At 50.4% G+C, this 19,477-nt stretch overlaps 3 protein-coding genes across 6 annotated transcripts in view; all 3 read right to left on the bottom strand.

The window, feature by feature from the left end:
* The window catches only part of LOC144148839 (N-acetylgalactosaminyltransferase 7-like), a 40,371-nt gene extending 38,309 nt beyond the window's left edge, over window positions 1-2,062 (bottom strand). For 2 of the 4 annotated variants that reach the window (XM_077680354.1, XM_077680356.1), the window contains exons 1-2: window positions 1,945-2,062; window positions 1,163-1,671 (exon numbers count right to left, since the gene is read on the bottom strand). In XM_077680354.1, the coding sequence (XP_077536480.1) occupies window positions 1,163-1,644 (482 nt within the window). In that variant the 5' untranslated portion in view covers window positions 1,645-1,671; window positions 1,945-2,062. The other 2 variants (XM_077680358.1, XM_077680355.1) reach the window with 2 other exon arrangements.
* LOC144149390 (endoribonuclease Dicer-S-like) overlaps window positions 1-19,477 on the bottom strand; it is a 438,166-nt gene that overhangs the window by 139,839 nt on the left and 278,850 nt on the right. The gene's annotated exons all lie outside the window — the stretch shown is intronic.
* Window positions 6,793-8,136, bottom strand: LOC144149553 (uncharacterized). Its single transcript, XM_077681182.1, has one exon. It carries the CDS (start codon window positions 8,076-8,078, stop codon window positions 6,810-6,812), a length of 1,269 nt encoding a protein of 422 aa, XP_077537308.1. The 5' UTR covers window positions 8,079-8,136; the 3' UTR covers window positions 6,793-6,809.

Here is a 19,477-nt window from a genome sequence, read left to right as displayed (position 1 = left end):
GATGTCCCACATGCGAGTTTGAAAGGCTGTCGTCATTCCAATGCCAGGGGAAGCTGCATATCAGGCAGAGGCTGTACCAGCACACTGAAGTACATCACTGGCTGCACACCTCCTTCCTTATTAAACACCGAAATGAACTCGAAGTTGCACAAGTCTTCAGATAAGCAAGCCTAGAAGTGACCAGAGTAAATCCCACACCTTTACATGCCCGCAGTTCTTTTGTTTTTTGTCAGCTGACAACTGAAAAGAGGTCAAATGCACAAGGTAAAAAAAAATGGGAACAAGAGTATTGAGATAACCACTGCTTTCCCCATCTACATTAAGTCAAATATTGCTACTTTACCACCTGTAAGAGTGGGTCAATTGTATGCATATTATTTACCCCTGTGAAGCTCTTAAGGTTTCGGGTCATCTTGGATATCCACGAAACAATTTGGCTGGAAAGGAACAGAAAATCTGTATTGTGTTCCGACAGCATTTCCTGTCTAATGCTGCCTTTTTACATTTGACGCACAGCTGCCAAGGAAAAGCCCTTCTCTAGCTCACTGTGTCAGCGCCACACGTGCTCTGGCGTGTAACGACACAGCTGCTGCAGCAATTGCGAAAAAGAATGCTCTTTTGTTCAAAAAGTGCTCATCTATATTTGCTGGCACAGATCAAGTGAATTCATTAAGACATAATTTCGAACCCCGGAAAGATTTTTCTACCACGCAAAGTGTGTGGAATTACTATTAAAACAAATGTTTGAGAAATAACTCGGCATAGAAAAAGTCTAATGCAAATTTTCAATGCCGGTGACAACATTTGCGTGATTGATGCTCCAAAAAGCTTTTTTAGGCCGGTAATCTAATTAACGCTCCCAGGCCACTGGACCCCTTCAAGCTACAAGTCCGCAGTGAAAATGACCTTTTGACGTGCGGAGCTGACGTGTTCAATCGCCAAAGCGTCTGTTTAGCTCCAAGCTAAGGCCACTCGTTCTAGTATAGCCACTACCAGCGCCGCTGTATTCTAAAAGCGCAACTTACAACTGCTGCCTGCAGCCGCTGCTAAGTGAGTTAATCGGCAAAGCACGAAACTGCTGTCACAAATGTCAGCTGGCGCGCGTTCGGAGCGACCGAGTGGCGGCTGGGGCCGACTAGCTAGAGCATCGCGGTCAACTCACTCTTCGAGTCGCATGTCCGGGACGCTGCGGTTGGGCGAGATGTGGTCGCTGGCCACGACGTTCATCCCGTACTGCATGTTCGAGTCGGCCGCACTGTTCTTGTCCCGGGCGGGTACGTGGTAGGCTACGCCGCCTTCGCCGGGCCCCTTCACCCGGCGCCTGTCGCGCTCCAGGGGCTCGAAGTTGCCCAGAGTCCGATCCTCCCGGAACACCGGCATCGGCGGGGGGACCACCACCACCTCCTCCTTGACACGTTGTTTCGGATGCACGAGAGGACGCGGGCGGACGTCAGAACCACTCACATTGCCGCGAACACCACCACCACCACCACTACCACGGAGTGGCCAAAAGCGACTTACTCGCTCTCGATAGCGCTCGTCGCCGGTCGGCTTAGGCAGGAAGAAAGTGACCACGAATACGAGGACGACTGCGACGCAGACGAGCTTGATGATGCGACTGCGCCTAAAGTGCATCAACTTCATGGCGATGGAGTTTGTTGGCCGCGCTGCCTGCAATGCGAGAAAGTTGTTTCGTCTTTGAAAACAAAGGGAGTTTACGACTAAACTTCAGGGTTGCAGACGATCGGTCGCCAACATCGTGACAACGAACAAACCAAACAAACAACCACACGCACACACACACTGACCGATTCACTTCACCCTCGCAGATGAGGCACAGCGAGCAGACGACACTAAGACAGCGACGTGTACAAAGACGGCGTCACGAGTGGCAAGTGTTGGTGGCTAAAAAAAGTAATGGGCGACGATAAGCCGGAAACCTACCCGCAACTAATTCTCCCGATGCGATCCGCGAACGTCCGCGGCCCAACACGCACCCTCCACCACCACCACGACAGCAGTTTTGTCAGAAAAACCGGCAGAGAAATCGTGATGTCGATGTCGACGGCACGGCAGGAAGCGGTGGCAGGATCTGACCGAGCTTTCGGTTTCGAAACACGCGGCGCGTGGCGTATGCGCCGCACCGTTCACGTTTAGCATCGTGGCTACCTATTGCTGTTTATTGTCAACTGCTTCTTGTATTACTCGGCGAAATAAAGCATGCCTATTCTTTTGCGAAGTTCCGTCTATCTGTTTCGTGATTGCTTTTGAAAGTGTCATCCTTGCGCTCACGGACGATTGCATATATTACTGCAAAAATTAAACGTACGATCAGACAGCTTTTCAATGAAGAAACACCTGTGTATGTATTATGTCAGGATCTAGATGGTGGGTGTCTACGTGGGAGTAATCTTCGTGGCAATTAGTAAGCGGGGTGAAATTTCGACGAGAAGCAAAAGTAGAACAAGTTCAGGTGAAACGGTGGAGTTGCGCCACAGGTGTATTCAGAATTGCCGCGGTGCGTAAATAAAGGTAACATGGAGTGAGGTTGGGTGCGGACCATCTGCGAGTGCGGAGGGTGGGAGCGTCTATAGTTTCATCATCATCAGCACCACCAGCCGGCAAAGGCCTCTCCCATTATTCTCCAATTATCCCGGTCCTGCGCTAACTGCGACCAATTTATCCCCGCAAACTTCTTGATCTCGTCTGCCCATCTAACTTTCTGCCACCCCTTAACGCTTGCCTTCTCTAGGGATCCACTCTGTTACCCTTAATGACCAATGGTTATCTCCCTTCGCATTACATGCCCTGCACGTCCATTTCTTTTTCTTAATTTCTACTAATATGTCCTCCTTAACCCGCGTTTGCTCCCTTACCCACTCGGCTCTCTTCTTGTCCCTTAATGTTACACCTATCATCTTCCGTTCCATTGCTCGCTGAGTCGTCCTCAATTTAAGTTGAACCCTCTTAGTGAGCCTCCAAGTTTATGCCCCGTAGGTGAGTACAGGTAAGATGCAGCTGTCATGCACTTTCTTCTTCAGGGACAATGGTAGGCTGCCATTCATTATCTGAGAATTCCTGCCGTATGCACTCCACCCCATTCTTATCCTTCTAATTATCTCTGCCTCATGGTTGGGATCCGGGGTCACAACTTTAGTTTTCTGCATACTACTTTAGTTTTCTGCATATTAATTTTCAGGCCCACGGTTCTACTCTGTTTGTCCAGTGCGGTAAGCATGCTTTGCAATTCGTCCCCCGAGTTACTTTAAAGGAGTACTGACACGAAATTTCAAAGTTGAGATAACTATGTAAAACGCTTCCTTTTTATCAGGAGATATCTCCCAGCAAGTTTCAGCAGCAACCGTTCAGCGAAACATATTTAAAATCCATTTTAATTTTCGCCCGCACGAGAAAGCCCAGAGCGGGCCGACGTGACATCATCTGCTACATGCCCCAAACTACCGACGTCGGGCCTCCCGGGACGAAGCCGACGCGCTGGCTGTGGTTGGCGCGCGCTGCTCGGGCGTGTGTACACGTCATGGTTTTGGGACTGACGTCATGCTTCCCGGGCCTGTGGGGACGGCGAAAACCTCGGCCGGTCTGGGCGCGCGCGTGCGCTCGCTCGCGCGCGCTTCCAGAGAGGCAGCGATACGGCAAGAATGGTGACGTCATGTTATACATGCTGTCATGGCGGCCGCTCGGCGTTTTTCAGTCGAAACCGAAACTGGAACGAATAAACGACGGCGTAAATGAATGTTTACGCTGCGCTCGACCGTCTAATCTGTCATTCTATGATTAGTGGGCTGGTAGGCACGCATAGCAGCCAAAAAAACGTAACATAAAAATTTCGTGTCAGTACTCCTTTAACAAGGCAACGTCATCAGCAAATCTGAGGTTGCTGAGGTATTCTCCATCAACCCTTACTCGTGCACCTGTTCCCAATCTAATGTTCTGAATACTTCTTGTAAACATGTTGTGGATAACATTGGAGAGAGATATCTCCTTGCCTGACGCCCTTCCTTATAGGTATTTTACAGCTCTCCTTATAGAGGATTATGGTAGCTGTCAACCCATTGTAGATATCCTCAAACTCGTTCCGGCGCGTTGGTATTTCCCGAAAACACTGCATTTTGCCTCACTTTGCAAAGCGGCTGGCGGTGGTGTGCGGAGTTTTTGTTACGTTTTTTTTTTGATATTTTTATTATGTTCAGAAGACCTATCTTAAAAATTTTGACCGGCAACTTGCTTGCGTTTTATGTGCTCAAAAATATTTTACGAAAAATTTACCCGCATAACGAACGCACCCCTAAATTTGCATCAACGTTTTCGAAAAAAAAAAAAAGTGGATCTTTACGCGAGTACATACGGTATTTCTGGACGCAATAAAGTGCGCCCAGTCAGCGCTTGTACTGTCCTTTTCCTTCCTTTAGGCCGCGTCCCTGCGCTGTTTTTTTTTTTTAAGTGCGAATGCACTTCTTAAGCGAGCCTGAATCGTCCGCCGCCGTCGTCCGCATAGCAACAGCTGCGGGTGCGCGAGCTCCTCGTCTTCCTCCTCGTCTTCCCTAGCAATGGGGGGAGATGGGTGCGCGCTACTCTCCTCCTCCTCTCTCCGCTCAGCGACTGCGGGTGTTGGGCGCCTCCTCTCCACTTCGGGCGGGAGAGCTCTCGCTCGCGTAGCGGGCGCTCCGCATTCCGACGCGTGAGGGCGCTCGTGTAGCCCTCGCCGTAACGGCGGGCGCTACTCTCCTCCTCCTCTCTCCGCTCAGTGACTGCGGGTGTTGGGCGCCTCCTCTCCACTCCAAGATCACGATATCCACCGTAATTGCGCAATCAACAACCGTACATTCGCACTTACACACTCTCCCCCTCGGGGAAGTGCGAGGGAATTTTTTTTTTTCAAGTAATGTATAGCCAACTAGCCCAAACCCCAGCCTTAGTTAGCTTCAGTGTCAGTTTACTAAAGCGGAGCTGTCTATGCCTCGCTGATGGCGACCGTCCTGTCACCAACGCGCTCTGAAGGAAATCACACTTCCCACAGTATGTTTCACAGAACGATGATGATGACGATAAGCAAAGGCACATCAAGTGCCTCAATATAAAAATATGAAGGAAGCTCACACTAATGCGAATTTTTGAGTAAGTTTTTTGGTTGCTAATCTCGTTGAGATATCACAGAAGGAGAAAATTAAACTAATATTGAAAAAAGAAAGACTGCAAAATGAGTTCTGCTGGTGATGTTCAACAAAGAGTAGTTTTTCGGGCAAAATTTTCATGCGTGTAGCTTGTGTTATCGCCGCAAATGGCTATTAAGAAAACACATTAACTTAGGAGCATCGCTGACTTCAAACTGGTAACCCAAGCAAACATAACCCAACAAAGCAGAATGGTTTGAAAATGGTGATGTTCCAATGACATATTAGCGCTCAAAAGCTGTTTTCCGAGAATATATGCCATCGTCACATCCACCCCCTCTCCTGTTTTGTTAATCAGATGCAGCGTTACAGGAAAGCAATGTGTGAAAAGGCCTATGCACGAGGCTAGGCGATGTATGAGCTCCCATGCGGCTGGGGCTACCTTGTTTTTGTTTTTCTGCTGCACGATTGGTGATGTACTTGGTGACCTAGTGCAACTGGACAAAGGGGCTCTTTTGGTTCGCCCTTGTTACGCAGATCTGGCAGTGTGGCGGTATGATTGCAGCCGATTTGCTACTTCCTCGATGCCGCAACGATCTTTACTGAATTGCTGAAGGGTGCTAATTAATGGGTAATTCGGGTTTTATTCGTAACTAAGTTTCCTTTTACAGCATCTTTCCTGAAATAATTTAGTATTTTGAAGTCCCCACGTATTTAACAACCGATTTAGCCCTGGCCAATTCCCCCCTTGTGGGTACGTGCCAACACCTTTGAGGACATCATCATCATCATCATATGACGATTACTAGCACCGCAACGATGAAAATGAGCAATCATACTGAAACTTAACTGCGTGTCTGGCAATTCTCACCTATAGAGCTTCGACATTCAAGTCTAGCGCGTAAGTGCAAGATTCCCAAAAAATTTTATGCTTCTGGTTCAAGCATTAATTCAGGTTCAGCTGCGCGGCTAAATAGAGAGAGAGACATAAAGGTGGAAATTTACGCGTTTAGCTTGGCCAAGAATGGCGAATACCGCTTAAAGGCTGTGGGAACCTGTCGCAGTTGGGTTGAGTTGAAATACCGCAGGCTGTTGAAATTTCAACAGGCTCGATGGCGTTTCCTCTGCGAACATCTAGAAGGATTCCACAACGCATGCGGCTACATTAGACGACTTTCGCGCCGGCAAAACTGGGTCGCATGCCCTGTGAAACCTTTCTAGTAGGGCCTGTAAAGAAATCCACCCGATAACGGTATTCCTCGGGAAACTATAGGAAGGCAACGAGACTTGTAGCCAGGACACGCACACGCACACACACACGCACGCGCGCACACACGCACACACACACGCACGCGCACATGCACGCACAGGCACACGCGCACGCACGCGCGCGCGCACACACACACGCGCACGCACAGTACTCTCACACACACGCAAACGCATACACACACGCGCGCACGCACACACGCACACATGCACGCACACGCACACACACACACGCGCACGCACAGTACTCTCACACCACACCACACGCACGCACACATGCACGCGCACGTACTCACGCACGCACAGAAGCAAAACAACGATCGAGAAGGAAGGGAACGAACTCTGATATAATACTGACAGTTGTATAGCCTTTGGTGTCACGACATGGATTTATCATACTTCATCGCCGTCCTACTCGACGGGAGAGTGCTGTGGTTTCCGGACGCACATCTTCTCGCAGGAGGCCCGCGTCGAGAATCGGTTGGCGCCCGAGAGGCATCGGCGCCTGGCCAAAGCCGGTGCCGTTGTGGGTACGCAGCGGCTGCGAGTGGCTGACGTTACTGCGAAGTACGTGTACCGGAGTTCGTCCGGACGACACCGAACCGATCCTGGCACCCTGCACGCCGGATTCGGTGGTCGTGGTGGCGTTCCCTTCGAGCTGATGTTGCCACACTTCTCTTCGCACTTCTCCGACGTGCGGAAGAGGACCGCCCCCTCAGCGCGCGAGGGACACTGGCCCGCAGGGAATTCCCAGAGGCGGCATGCGCGTCCGTTGAAGTACCACAGAGAGCTGCCTCGGTAGTCTGATCGCGTGCAGCTGGCGAACGTCGCCGCGCCTGCACATCTAGGCGAAGAACGTTCGCTAAGGACACAGGTCCGCTTGCAGCTGCCTTTGGAAGGGAACCTATTTGAGCCCTTGAGGCAGAGATCACCATTGTTTCCTCTGGACGCGATGCACGCTTTTTCCCAGGGATCGTAGTAGAACTTTGACGTGGACCGAGTGCAGTACGAGTAGTAGACGGCACCACACACAAGCTTCGCTTCGCTTATCTCTCCGTAGCCGGTACTGAAATTGTCTCGCATCACTGTTGTAGGGGCCTGTATGGGGACATCCAGCCGCGCTACGGCATGCACGGTTTCTGAGCGCATGCGTCGACTTGCCCGCGTTGTGACCAGAGGCTGTTGAGGCGGAAGGCGCTGTCCGGCTTTGAATGCTGGGGCCGCTGGGGCCGCTAGCAAGCTCGGCCTATTGCTGTCGGCTTCGGAAGGCTTGATGTCGACTTCTGCATCAGTTCCGAATACACTGGAAGCCGGCTGGATGTTGTAGACTGTCATCAACATGGCCACCAGGACGAGCGAAGTTGCTAGTACAAGAAGTGTGAGGGCAAGCACTGACGACCATCCCGTCGGGTGATCCGGGAGTTGTCGGCGGAAGCCTTGTTCCGAAAACGCTGACAAGCCCCTCTCCGAGATGTTCTCCGAGTCGTTTGAACGTGAAGGGCATGGTATACCAGCCAGGTAGTCCCTCACCAAGGCCGCTGTGCTGCTTTGCGACGCATCGCTGCCGCACTGAAGGTTCCGTTGAGATAGGTAGCGGTGCCAGAAGGACACTATCGTGCGTGTATCCTCGGACAAGGTCGTCGCCGACGAGGTGTCGCTATTTGGATCGTAGCCCGGCATAGTTCTCACGATCTTCCTCCTCGCTTCCTTCCAGCTCTACTCGTGGAACGATGATGAGTATGACGATATCCTCGCTGAAAATAATGAAACCCACCCACGGTGAGGGATTGATTACAGCTTTTAAAATCGGTACTAAGGGTAGAAGCAAATATATTGTCAATGATGATGATGATGTTTTCTTGAATGATTAGATGCCTGCACCTGAGGGTAACTGGCCATGCGCTGAAATTAACAGCAATCTCTTAACTGTCAGTCTTTTGCCGTTACAAAGGCCGGGCTTGTGGGACCTGTTGACCAAGGTTTTGTGGTTTCAAGAAAGACATTCTTGCTGTGTTTTGAGGTCTCCTGCTCCATTGTACTCGTCTTCAAGCTCTCTTTAGAAATACATAAGAATCAACTAGTCCAACTGTCGATTCTATTCGTAACATTCAGCGGCTAGATAGGTGGCACCACGAGGAATCCAATATGGCCGTTCGAGAGATTATAAGGCTGAACGGGGTGTATGCGCTGTATGCTAGGAGTGCATAGAGCGGTGTGCCACCGGGTCACCGTAGCGACGCACCACTGACGCCAATAGGACGGATGAAAGAAAACGCTGCGGGGTGCTACATATGTTGCTGACTGAAAGTCGGAAGCGGCCTGGCTTGCGTTTATGATTTTTCCCCTTTACCGAAATTTAGTGCTGCCGCCTGCTTTTTTTCGCTCACTCCGCAAAATGCCGCTGCTTCTTTGCGTTGTTATTTACTATTTGGAGGCCCACGTTTTCTGACAGCGGCTACGTTTTATTTGTTGGTGCAGTGGTTTGGCGCGAAGAAATTCAGCGCAGTGTGCCGCCCACACTGCCTGTCTTTTTGCCCGCGCGCTGACAGCGTATCGCCTCGTGTCTGCTTCGCGTCGACCCCGCCACGAATGCAGGCGTCGCGAAATTGTGGTACTTTTCACGGCGCCTGCCTTCGTGGAAGAATCGGCGCGGCTACGGCAGTTCGCGACGACTAGGGTACCATGCATTGCACTCGCTTTCACTGCGCAAGCACGACGCCTGCCCTCGTGACGGGTTCGACGTTACGACGGCAGCTTGCGACGACTACAGTAACTTTGCGATGCCCTTAGAACGCGTGACGACTACGGTGCCGTCTCACGACGCCTGTCTTTGCGACGTGGCCCACGCGACGATGGCAGTGCGCGGCGACTGCAGCAACATTTCCCGGTGCCTACCCTCGTGGCGGGATCGACGAGGTGACCGCTGGCGACGAGACGACAACTAGCGATTCGGTTTCAGGGTGCGACAATTATAATTGTAACATTACGATACACTTTCGTCACAGGAATGCGGCACTTTCACAGCGCCGCCCTTCGTGGCGGTGTCGATGCGATGCAGCGCGCGGAAACTACGGCAAGCTTTCTCAACGCCTGCCAACGTAGTGTGGCCATTTTTCATGTGTGCGTGATAGGGTCCCTGATTCGGAGCTTATAAGAATCAATTCCTTCTTGAGGCGGACATCATGCGGAAACGAGCGGGGATTTGTCTTGTCGCAGCACTGCGTTACGCAGCACTTTTACTATCATGGACTGACCTCTGCGCAACGTTCGGGCTTGTGTTCCTGCGTCTCTCGCCTGTTTTAACGCGAAAGTGTTTTATTCGCGGATACACCAAGATTTCGCTGACGTCATATCCGTCAGGAAATGACGCCAGTACAATAATCAAGCGGCCTGTAAAGGGTGCACCCCTGCACAGAGGGTCTTCTTGCGGGGAAGCAAGCTTTAGTACTAAAGACTATGTTGTACTTAGGGTTGTTCGTTTTCCGGTTTCATATCTTATCACGAAAGTGTTTTATGCCGGGATATACCAAGATTTCGCTGACGTCATATCGTCACGGAAATGACGCCAGTACACCTTTGCCGAAGCCACCCGCCAGAAGGACGTCGCTCACCAATCACACCCACAAAGCAGCCACCGACCCTCAAATAATGCAAATCCTGTGCAGCTTCACATTTCGCTGCACATTCCACTTTGGTGTTTTACCGATTCCTATGACAGAGGAGTCAACCACAGTTTTTTATGCTTTTTTTGCTAAACAAGACCGTGGACCCCTGACAACAACTAGCCCGACGCCACACTCAACTAAACGTAAACACACAGAGAGAAGAACCGATGTTTGGGTGCAGCGATTGCAGCCGACGCAGCTGGACGCAGCGGCGTAAATCTCTCGACTGGTTCCAGCGGCTACCGCGCGGCGGCGCCACTGTTCGACTGGGACGAGATGTGTCTCAGGGCCTGTGTGAGCTTTAACTTTGCCATCGTTGCTACGGCGCCACGGGCAGTGGCTTCCTGAAAGCTTCTAAAAGCGCTGCGACGCGCTCCGCACTTCTTCAAAGTCAAACGTGCTGATGACTAGCAAGGCCTCTTCAAAGCTTCCTATTCGCCAGGACAAAAGCTATCTACTTGTTCAAAGCTCGCGCATTTCAAATAGTACGGGCCAATTTTGCACAGTCGTAGACGGAAACAGCGCTAACATTTGTAAAATCTTTGCTAACAGTTTCAAAACCCTGCATTTTTTTCTTTCCTTCAGCACCGTCCATTTTTTATTATAAACTCCCTGGGCCTTTGTATTAAGAGTGAATAAATCACATATGGTATGCCTTGTTTTACACAACCACTTTTCGCGAGTATTGAGTACCGACTAGAGAGGAACTCAATGGCGTGACAGGGTACAGCTTCACTACGCTGTGCAGTTCCGAAACGGTATTGATTTCACATTAAAAAGTTGTAACTGTAATGCTTCATCACCTTGTATGGCAACTGTGCATGGCAGAGTAAGGACTATACGATGAGACTTCACCATAACAGGCCGGGTTTTGTGGAGCACCCGTTGATGGCAATGTTTGTATGAACAGCTTTTCTGGCAAATAAATGTGGTGCATCAAACAGATGACACGCCAGGGTAATAAAAACATCGCGGCAGCTATGTAGTGCATACTAGAAAAAAAGGTTCGATGACACGCAGTTGAGAGGCAGATAAGTTAATGAACCGCTCATCAGACTTTATACTCCGTGTCAAGAGTGCCTTGGTGCTAGAGGTATTAAAAACGTCTCTGCTGTCACCGACAAGCGGCTTCAGAGGCCTCTGCACGATTCATGCCAGAGTTGAGATCCACGCAGGGAGCATTAAATCGCCCTTCCTTCTTCGGCATTTGTCATTTTATTAAAGGAGTACTGACACGAAATTTTCGTGTTACGTTTTTTTCGCTGCTATGCGTACCTACCAGCCAATTAATCATAAAATGACACATTAGACGGTCGAGCGCAGCGTAAGTATTCATATTTACCACGTCGTTCATTCATGTCAGTTTCGGTTTCGACAAAACGAAGGCCGAGCGGCCGCCATGACAGGAGGTATCACGTGGCGTCACCATTCTTGTACCGCTTCCGCTCTGGACGCGCGCGCCCAGACCGGCCGAGGTCTTCTCCGTCCCCATGCGTCCGGGCAGCATGACGTCAGTCCCAAAACCATGACGTGTACACACGCCGGAGGAGCACGCGCCAACCACAGCCAGCGCGTCTGCTTTGTCACGGAAGCGTCGACGTCGGCAATTTGGGGCAACAATCAGATGATGTCATATCGGCCCGCTCTGGACTTTCTCGTGCGGGCGAAGATTAAAATGGATTTAAAATATGTTACGCCGAACGGTTGCTGCTGAAACTTGCTGGGAGATATCTCCTGATAAAAAGCAAGCATTTTACATAGTTATCTCCGCTTTGAAATTTCGTGTCAGTACTCCTTTAAGAAGGGTACCAATTAGCTCCTCAGAGAGGTAGTACGTCACCTCGACGGCAGCGATAAAGCCGCTATACCAGAGCAGGTACCAAACTTGATCGTACCGACTTACTGTGCCACGTAGTAGAAACAGCTCCGCTCTCTGGACCATTCCTGCTGCGTTCTAAACTCCTACATTAACAAGCTCCTCGTACTCCTCTTTCCATTAACAGAGGAGTCACAGTATAGTCTGTCTTGGCCGCACTTGCATCCATGTCTGCCTAGCTCAAGGGATACTGATTAAAGTAATCTTTAAAACGCTCGTCCTCATCTAGCTTTTCCTGAAGGTCCCACATGTCAGATTCATACTCGGACACAAAAAAACATCATTGCCACTGTTGCCGTCGAAGTCGACGGCGCCATTGCAGTCGCTGCTCGGGCAGAGGTACACTGTTGTGACATCCCAGTTGACCTTGTCTGACAGCTCTTGCTCGGCTTGGCTTTGAAGCGAATCCTAATTTCAACGATGAATACACCCAAGAGGTTCTTGACCGACTCTCCCGGTGACTTGTCGACGTTGGTAGCAACGAACAAGGCCTACTGTCGGGCGCTTCGACGCACCAACTGGCGCGGGCCCTGGGACGAGCAGCACACAAATGAAACGCACGTGTCGTGCGGCGCCTTGAAACGCCGCGCATTCCAAAGAAGGTCGCCCCTGCTCACACCGGATGCGCTAATGGCCACCACATGGGGTTGGACCCCCACGAAGGACTCGCTTTTCCCCCTTCCCCGGCCCCCAGCGGCAAGACGAGGGGCAGATGAAGACGGAGAGACGCGGTCCGGGCGCAGGAGAGCTCGGCCCGTCGTCTTCGGTCTCCGCGCGAGTACTGTTTTTTAGTCGCCCGCCGGGCTGTAAATAAATGTACAGTTTTGATCGGAGGCTGAGTTCGTCGGTTGAGGATACCCGGGGTCAGATCCTCAGCGCTACTGCGGCTTGGAGGAGAAGCCCCGGGGAAAAGAACACCCAAGGAAGATAACTCCTACTCTCTCTGATTGCGGTCGGCTTTGACCAAGGAGGTTGTATAGAACTTCTGGAGTGGAGATGGTGCTCGAAAACTGACACCGACGGCCGCCATCTTGCCGTGGGTAGAAAACTCGTTCCGCGGTAGCAGACGCATTGTATTCGTCGCATAATGTACTTGTTTTTGCGGCGGGTTACGTTATATTTTTGCTTCCGTTCTTTTTTTGTTTTCTTTTGTTTTGTTTTTCAAGTTGATTCTCTCATGCGGCTACCTTCAAGCGCACCGAGCTTTTCTTGCGCGCGTTCATTTCGCCGCATGTGGTTTCGGTTATGCTTCCCTCTCCGTGTTTCTAGTTAAGCGCTTCGCCAGTCGCCCGTGCGTGCGCCGGGGGCGCACACATCTGGTAATTATTTACATTCTTGGGCGCTAACAACTAAAATAAACAGTAGACACAATGACATTTTTTTCTGCCCCATGTGTCGTTCTTCCGAGTTCTCTCTTGCCAAAGGGCAGAACTCGTGTTCGTTCGATCCTCGTTCGCGGATGGATGCTCCAAAGGTGTAGAAAGCAGAAATGGTCTGCTCGTGCGTCGCGTTCGGCTGCGCTAATCGCGCGAAGAAGGCGTCGGGGATCACCTTTCATCTGTAAGTACTGAGGGTATCTGTTTGTTTTGGGTTTCGAGGGCATTACTAGTATTATAACGTTATGAGTGCACATTTGCCCGCCGTTTGTGCGTGATGTAAAGGGAAAATTTGCCGTAGCACCTGCCGTCCGCTTACCGAGCATACCGTACGCGCTTGTTTACGCAGATATGCGAATGTTTTCGCTCGTAGTTGTGGTGGTCCTGTAGTCGCTTGGCTGCGCGAAATCACATGTTTGTAACTATGTGGGGCGCAAATTGTTTTTCCGCACTAATTTAAATGCAGAGTATTGCTAAGGCAGTTACCGTCAAAAATCAAGGCACTCTTGTTTAATACATTTCCTTTACATCCGGTCATACGTGAATACACTGACGTTTCTCGTTAGCGCTGTTTCGTAGAAGTCTTTGATGCACCGCAATGCTCTCCCGCGTTCTTCGTCCGCGTGATTTTGTTATCAATAGCACGCTGCTCGCGTCCGAACTTGCGCGGTAAACGAGGTTGTGAATGTGATTGAGTAACCTGCTGCGAGTAGTTTTCTTATCAATAGCGGGTTCGATTCCCGGCCGCGGCGGCCGCTTTTCTGATGGAGGCGAAAAGCAAAAACGCCCGTGTGTACGAGATTTCGGCGCACGATAAAGATCCCCAGGTTGTCAAAATTAATCCGGAGCCCTCCACTACGGCGCGCCTCATCGCCTGCGTTGCGTCGGCGCGTTAAACCCCACAATCAATCAATCAATCAATTCTTATCAATAGCACGCTACTATCGTGCCAACGTGCGTGGTTAATGTAGTCGTGCATCCAATTTGGATTTGAAAAATAAAGTCAATGCGAGTCCCATGCCTTCTGTAAAGTGCACGCGGAATAAAAAAAAACCTGCTTTAATGTGCTTCAGTGTGTGCCAAATCCATTTCGCAAAATACGATTGAAAAGCTGGAAATAGACCCGCCGCGTTGGCTCAGTGGCTAATGCACTGTGCTGCTCATCCCTAGAACGCGGGTTCGATTCCCTGCCGCGGCAGCCGCTTTTCTGGTGAAGGCGAAAAGCGAAAACTACTGTGTGAACGAGATTTCGGTGCACGTTAAGGATTCCCCAGGTGGTCAAAATTAATCCGGAGCCCTCCACTACGGCGCGCCTCATCGCCTGCGTTGCGTCAGCGCGTTAAACCCCACAATGAATCAATGAATCAACCAATCAATCAATCAAAAGCTCGTGCTTAATTTGGTCTTCGGCAAGGGCAAAACTGGGCATGTTGTTTAAACCAGAAAACGTGCATTTGCACTACATATAAAGATTGCAATATCCTGATGGATATGATTCTTGCAGTACTGCTTAAAAACCATTCGAATCGCTACTGCATTATTATTTATTAATCATTAATGAATATGCATTCATTAATCCTATCCACGCCGCTAAAATAAACAAGCGTCAAATAATCGCACTTTCGCGTGTCCCGCACTTCCAGCGTGAAATCACGGCTAATAGTAACCCTGTAACGCGGAATCTCTTGCCATGGCGCGCAACATGAGGTAATTTTAATGTTAAGGGGGCGGTCTATTGCCTTAGCTATACCGAATAAACGTTTATTGAAATAAAATCAGGGGTGGTGCCTTTAGCATAGCCCTGCGCGTCTGCGCGTTTTCTCGCATCGACAGCTCTGTTGACCACCGTAAGATATACACAGGCGAACTCGCTGCTTGAACCATATCTTACGTCAAAACCTCAAGCTAAGGCAAAATTCAGTCTGCCCTCAAATATTGTAATCGATATACTAGCTTACCATCGTTTTCTCCCTTGTAAAGCCAAAAAAAACGCGACCGCACTTCAGCGTCCCTGCCGGCGCAGCGCCTTTTCTACCCACGGCAATATGGCCGCCGACCGCTTCGCCCGGCTTCACCTCCCCGCGTTGCCCGCTATGGGCGGCCTCCACTCCAGAAGTTTTATACAACCTCCTTGGCTTTGACAAAGCCATAGTTGGACTTTAACTGTCTCTATCCCACCATTCGGGTTGACAAGGGGATTTATGGTGTAGCAGTTGCTCCTTCCTCTTTCAGTGAATCTGTGGAGTGGGACTTAACGCGCCGATAGGAGCGTAGACATACCGTTTTGTGCAAAGCGGCTGGCTCAGAATCAGCGTTCAATATCCTGGGGTCCTATTTTGGCGTCGAGGATGACGCCGTCGCCCACTTGCAACCCGGATAGTAGCCTGCTGCTGTGCTCGGCTTTCTCAAAGACCTGCACGTCGACGTAAATGCTAGTTGTGATGGAGATACGCCCGCAGATGCTCAACATTCGTTGGATGGCACTCTTGATTGGCAGCAGTCTGGCAGGTGACGTCCTCCTCGTCTGTGCCTTGGTCCAACGTTGAAACCAGAAAACGTTCCACACCACCATAGAGCGACAGTCACCTGGTGGCTGTAGGCCTGCACGCACACGTTTCTCTGGTTGCCGACGACAAACACCGCAGGAAGTTTCTGCAGGGAGAGGGACACGTTGGGAGACTTGACGGAGCAGCCGTACTCAGTCTTCGGGTCAGATGGCAGCTGGGACAGGTGGCCGGTCAGTTTCTGGTGCGAAATACCCTCGTTCTGTCTACACTCACACCTTTAGAACTTTCACCTAAAGAACTTTCCCCTAGGTGTCACTGGAGTTGCTCCACCACTTTGAACCATAAGGGCACGGACAACGAGCATTAATCATTTTAATAGACGCCGGATCACGCAAGGATGATTCCTGACCCCAACGGAAGAAACGAGCCACTAGTGCTTGCTGGGTCACAGTCTTCCTCTGATGATGATCATGTGATGATGACGATGCCCTTACTGCTTTTGGGACGTACCTGAAAGGGGAATTGGCCAGGGCTAAATCAATTATTTTTCAGTTCAGTAAAACTTTGAGTTTGGTGAAGGGATTAAAGGGAGAAACTTGGGTGAAGTCCTCTTTCCAGGGCCCCAGAAGCTTGTGCCCCGGCACAACTCCTGTCGATCAGCTGGCGCTGGTCTTCCAAGGCCTCGCTGGCTAGAGTCGCCTCCCATGTTTCTAGTGAATGAGGTGTATTGTTCTCGGTCTGCCATATATTTGGGCAGTTCCATACCGTGTATAAAAGGGTGGATTTTTGTTACATTGAAAGCAGCCCTCGGTATATCTGTCTGGGAACAGAAGCGGCAGCCTTTATTTGTGTGGGAAAGTGTTTGCATTCTTCTCAGTGTTTGCGCATCGTGAGTGTTTAGTGCCATGTGAGGAGTGGGTAGTGTTTATCTTCTGAGTCTTTTTCTTTTAAAACGTTCTCCGTATAATTCGTATGCCGCTTTGTGAAATGCTGAATTGCTTGTCTTCCTCTTCTTCATCTTCTCTTTCTGGGTTAGGCGGCGTTCACTTAAGGAGGGGCATTGGCCAGGGCTTTAAAATGGGCTTATTTTACAGGTCCTTGTATTTTGAATTGGAACAAACAGTGCTAGGTAGCGAAATAATCATGTTCACATCATATGGGCGGGAAAGACAGGAAAGAGAGTACACATCAACGCAGCAGTCCTCGTGTGGCAGTGATGAAACCATGACGAAGGCAGCAAATTTATTTGAATGGTCGAGAGTGCCAGAGCCGAATGAAAGTACGGTATGGTTTTAATTTAAGACCAAGGCATTCCAATTGGGCAGTGAGATAAATTTTCCTCTGCTATGAGAAGCGGCGACATTGATATAAATAACGTCCTAGGGACTCAGGTAGGTTACAAAACAGGCAAGCATCTGTTGAGGGCAATGCAGACTTGCTCAAATACAACTTTCACTTTGGAAAGGGCGTATCATGGCTGTGAGGGACACTGCATGTCCTCTCGGCGCATCTTTCTTTTTGCCCTGTGGATGCCCCCAACTGTCCAAAGATATTTACGACTGTGTCCTCTGAAACGACCTTCCGTTCCCGTGTGGGGTACAAGGCAGACACTAAATCAGTGAATAAAACTTTATCTCATGAAAACTTGGGGGTAGGGGAAGGGTGGGGGGAGGGAGCAGGTCGTTAAGGGAAAGTGAGTCACAGCTGTAACAGTACGTCCGAGAGTCTAGTACCGATGGTTCCCGCCTTGGCTCGCTCTATCAGGTCTAGCTGGTCTATAGGGAGGTGCTAAGGGTCGCCTCCCGTGACGAGCGGTAGGGGGTGCGGGGGACGGTAGGGGGTGTGTTGGGGTCTTAATCTAACCTCCAAATTCGGGGGTCGGGCCAAGCTGTGTGGAAAAGCATTGCACCTTCCTCCGCATTCCTTGCAATTTTCTGTCAATTCCAGGTGCGTGTGGCGCAGTATCTGTGCCCACCCTGACTTGTGGATGAATGTATTGGTCGGTATTTTCTGTTGAAGCCGTGGCTCCCTCGTGTGCCGTGAGTTGTTTGTTTGGTGCTCCGTAAAATGCTTTTCACTATCGGGCCTTATCCACATGCCGTTGATTTGAAGGGGCCTGTGTAGACTTCGAGTATAACACAGTGCCATCTACTGGTTCACTTTGAACACTCCCGCTGTTCTCTTGATATGCAAAACGAGCTTGCCGTTAGGTCTCGTGGCCTCGGAGTTAAGTCACGGCTTCTGACGCCAGTGGCCTGGTTTCGCGTTACGTCAATTCTATGTGCTTTTTTCGCGAAATAACGTAATATTTTATTTTCTGGGTCCAACCATGTGCGTGGATCCGCTATTACCATGTCTAGATATGTTCTGCGTCACCACGCACGTGACCACGCTTGCACGTACACAGTCGAACGGAATATCACGCAACCCACCTTTTCACGCAAACTTCAGTGCTATATCCATAGTCCTGGCATCTAAAACGGGACCTCGTGTCTGGATTGTAAGCAGTTACTCAACACCTGATCAAGATGGCCTCATGGTCGTCTCATGTAGGGCGGTGCATGCGTGCGTCAGTGTTATGCGTCTCGCCTCAATTTATTTACCACTTCTACCCAAGATGTGCTTTTACAACTTAAAGAGCAAATTATCGAAAATTTAAGCAAAACTCACCCCAGTTTCATACTTGCATTAGATATACAAGGAGCATTTGATAATATCACGCATGCAGCATTACTCCAAGGGCTGCAAACAACCAATTGCGGGGAGGCCACATTCAACTTCGTCCGGGCCCTTCTCAAGAACCGCACCGCAACGCTTGCTATTGGCCCCCTACAGTCTGACCCTTTCCCGACTCCGCCTAAAGGAACACCACAGGGTTCTGTAATCTCCCCACTCCTTTTTAACATAGCCCTTCTTCAAACTCCCAGCCCAGCTTTCTGCCATCCCCAACCTTCAGCACGCTTTCTATGCGGATGAACTCACGTTCTGGACTAACGCAGGATCCCCCGGAGATCAACAAGACATTCTCCAGCAAGCCGTTCATTGCACACTCAGGTACCTGCAACAGCGTGGTCTGACATGTGCACCACATAAATCCGCACTCTCCGTTCTTCGAGCCCACACCCGAGGCCGTCCTCCGAACCCCACTCCGGACCCGTCAGTCACGGTCGATTCTACGCCCGTTCCCCAAGTGCCCTCACTCCGTATACTTGGTGTGACGTTCCACGCAGATGGCTCTGGGGCGGCGATTCTCCCACATCTTCATGTCACAGTCACCCAGCTCACACATCTCATCAGAAGAATCTGCACCCAGCGCCATGGCCTAAAAGAACCACACACCTGCCGTCTTGTTCAAGCCCTACTGATCAGCCGCATTACATATGGTACTCCCTACATCAACCTCAAAACAAAGGAACATGCCAAATTAGACGCCCTTATTAGGAAATCATACAAAATCGCCCTCGGCCTCCCCGCCTTCACGCCTACTGCCCGCCTTCTGCAATTAGGTATCCACAATTCCCTTTCTGAGCTCCTCGAAGCACAGCGGGTCCAGCAACTCACTCGCCTTGCCCTCACCCCTACGGGTCGCGCGGTACTACATAAACTAGGCTACCCCACTCCTCTTCCTTTAGACACTACCCAGCGTATCCCTCCG

Source organism: Haemaphysalis longicornis, unplaced genomic scaffold (genome assembly GCF_048455015.1).
Source record: "Haemaphysalis longicornis isolate Haplotype H1 unplaced genomic scaffold, Haemaphysalis longicornis Haplotype H1 scaffold_8, whole genome shotgun sequence".
Taxonomy (NCBI): Eukaryota; Metazoa; Arthropoda; class Arachnida; order Ixodida; family Ixodidae; genus Haemaphysalis; species Haemaphysalis longicornis.
This window is presented reverse-complemented; position numbering and strand designations above follow the sequence as displayed.

Coding starts and splice junctions, on each gene's coding strand:
- LOC144149553 (XM_077681182.1), bottom strand. CDS start 8,078: ATGCCGGGCTACGATCCAAATAGCGACACCTCGTCGGCGACGACCTTG.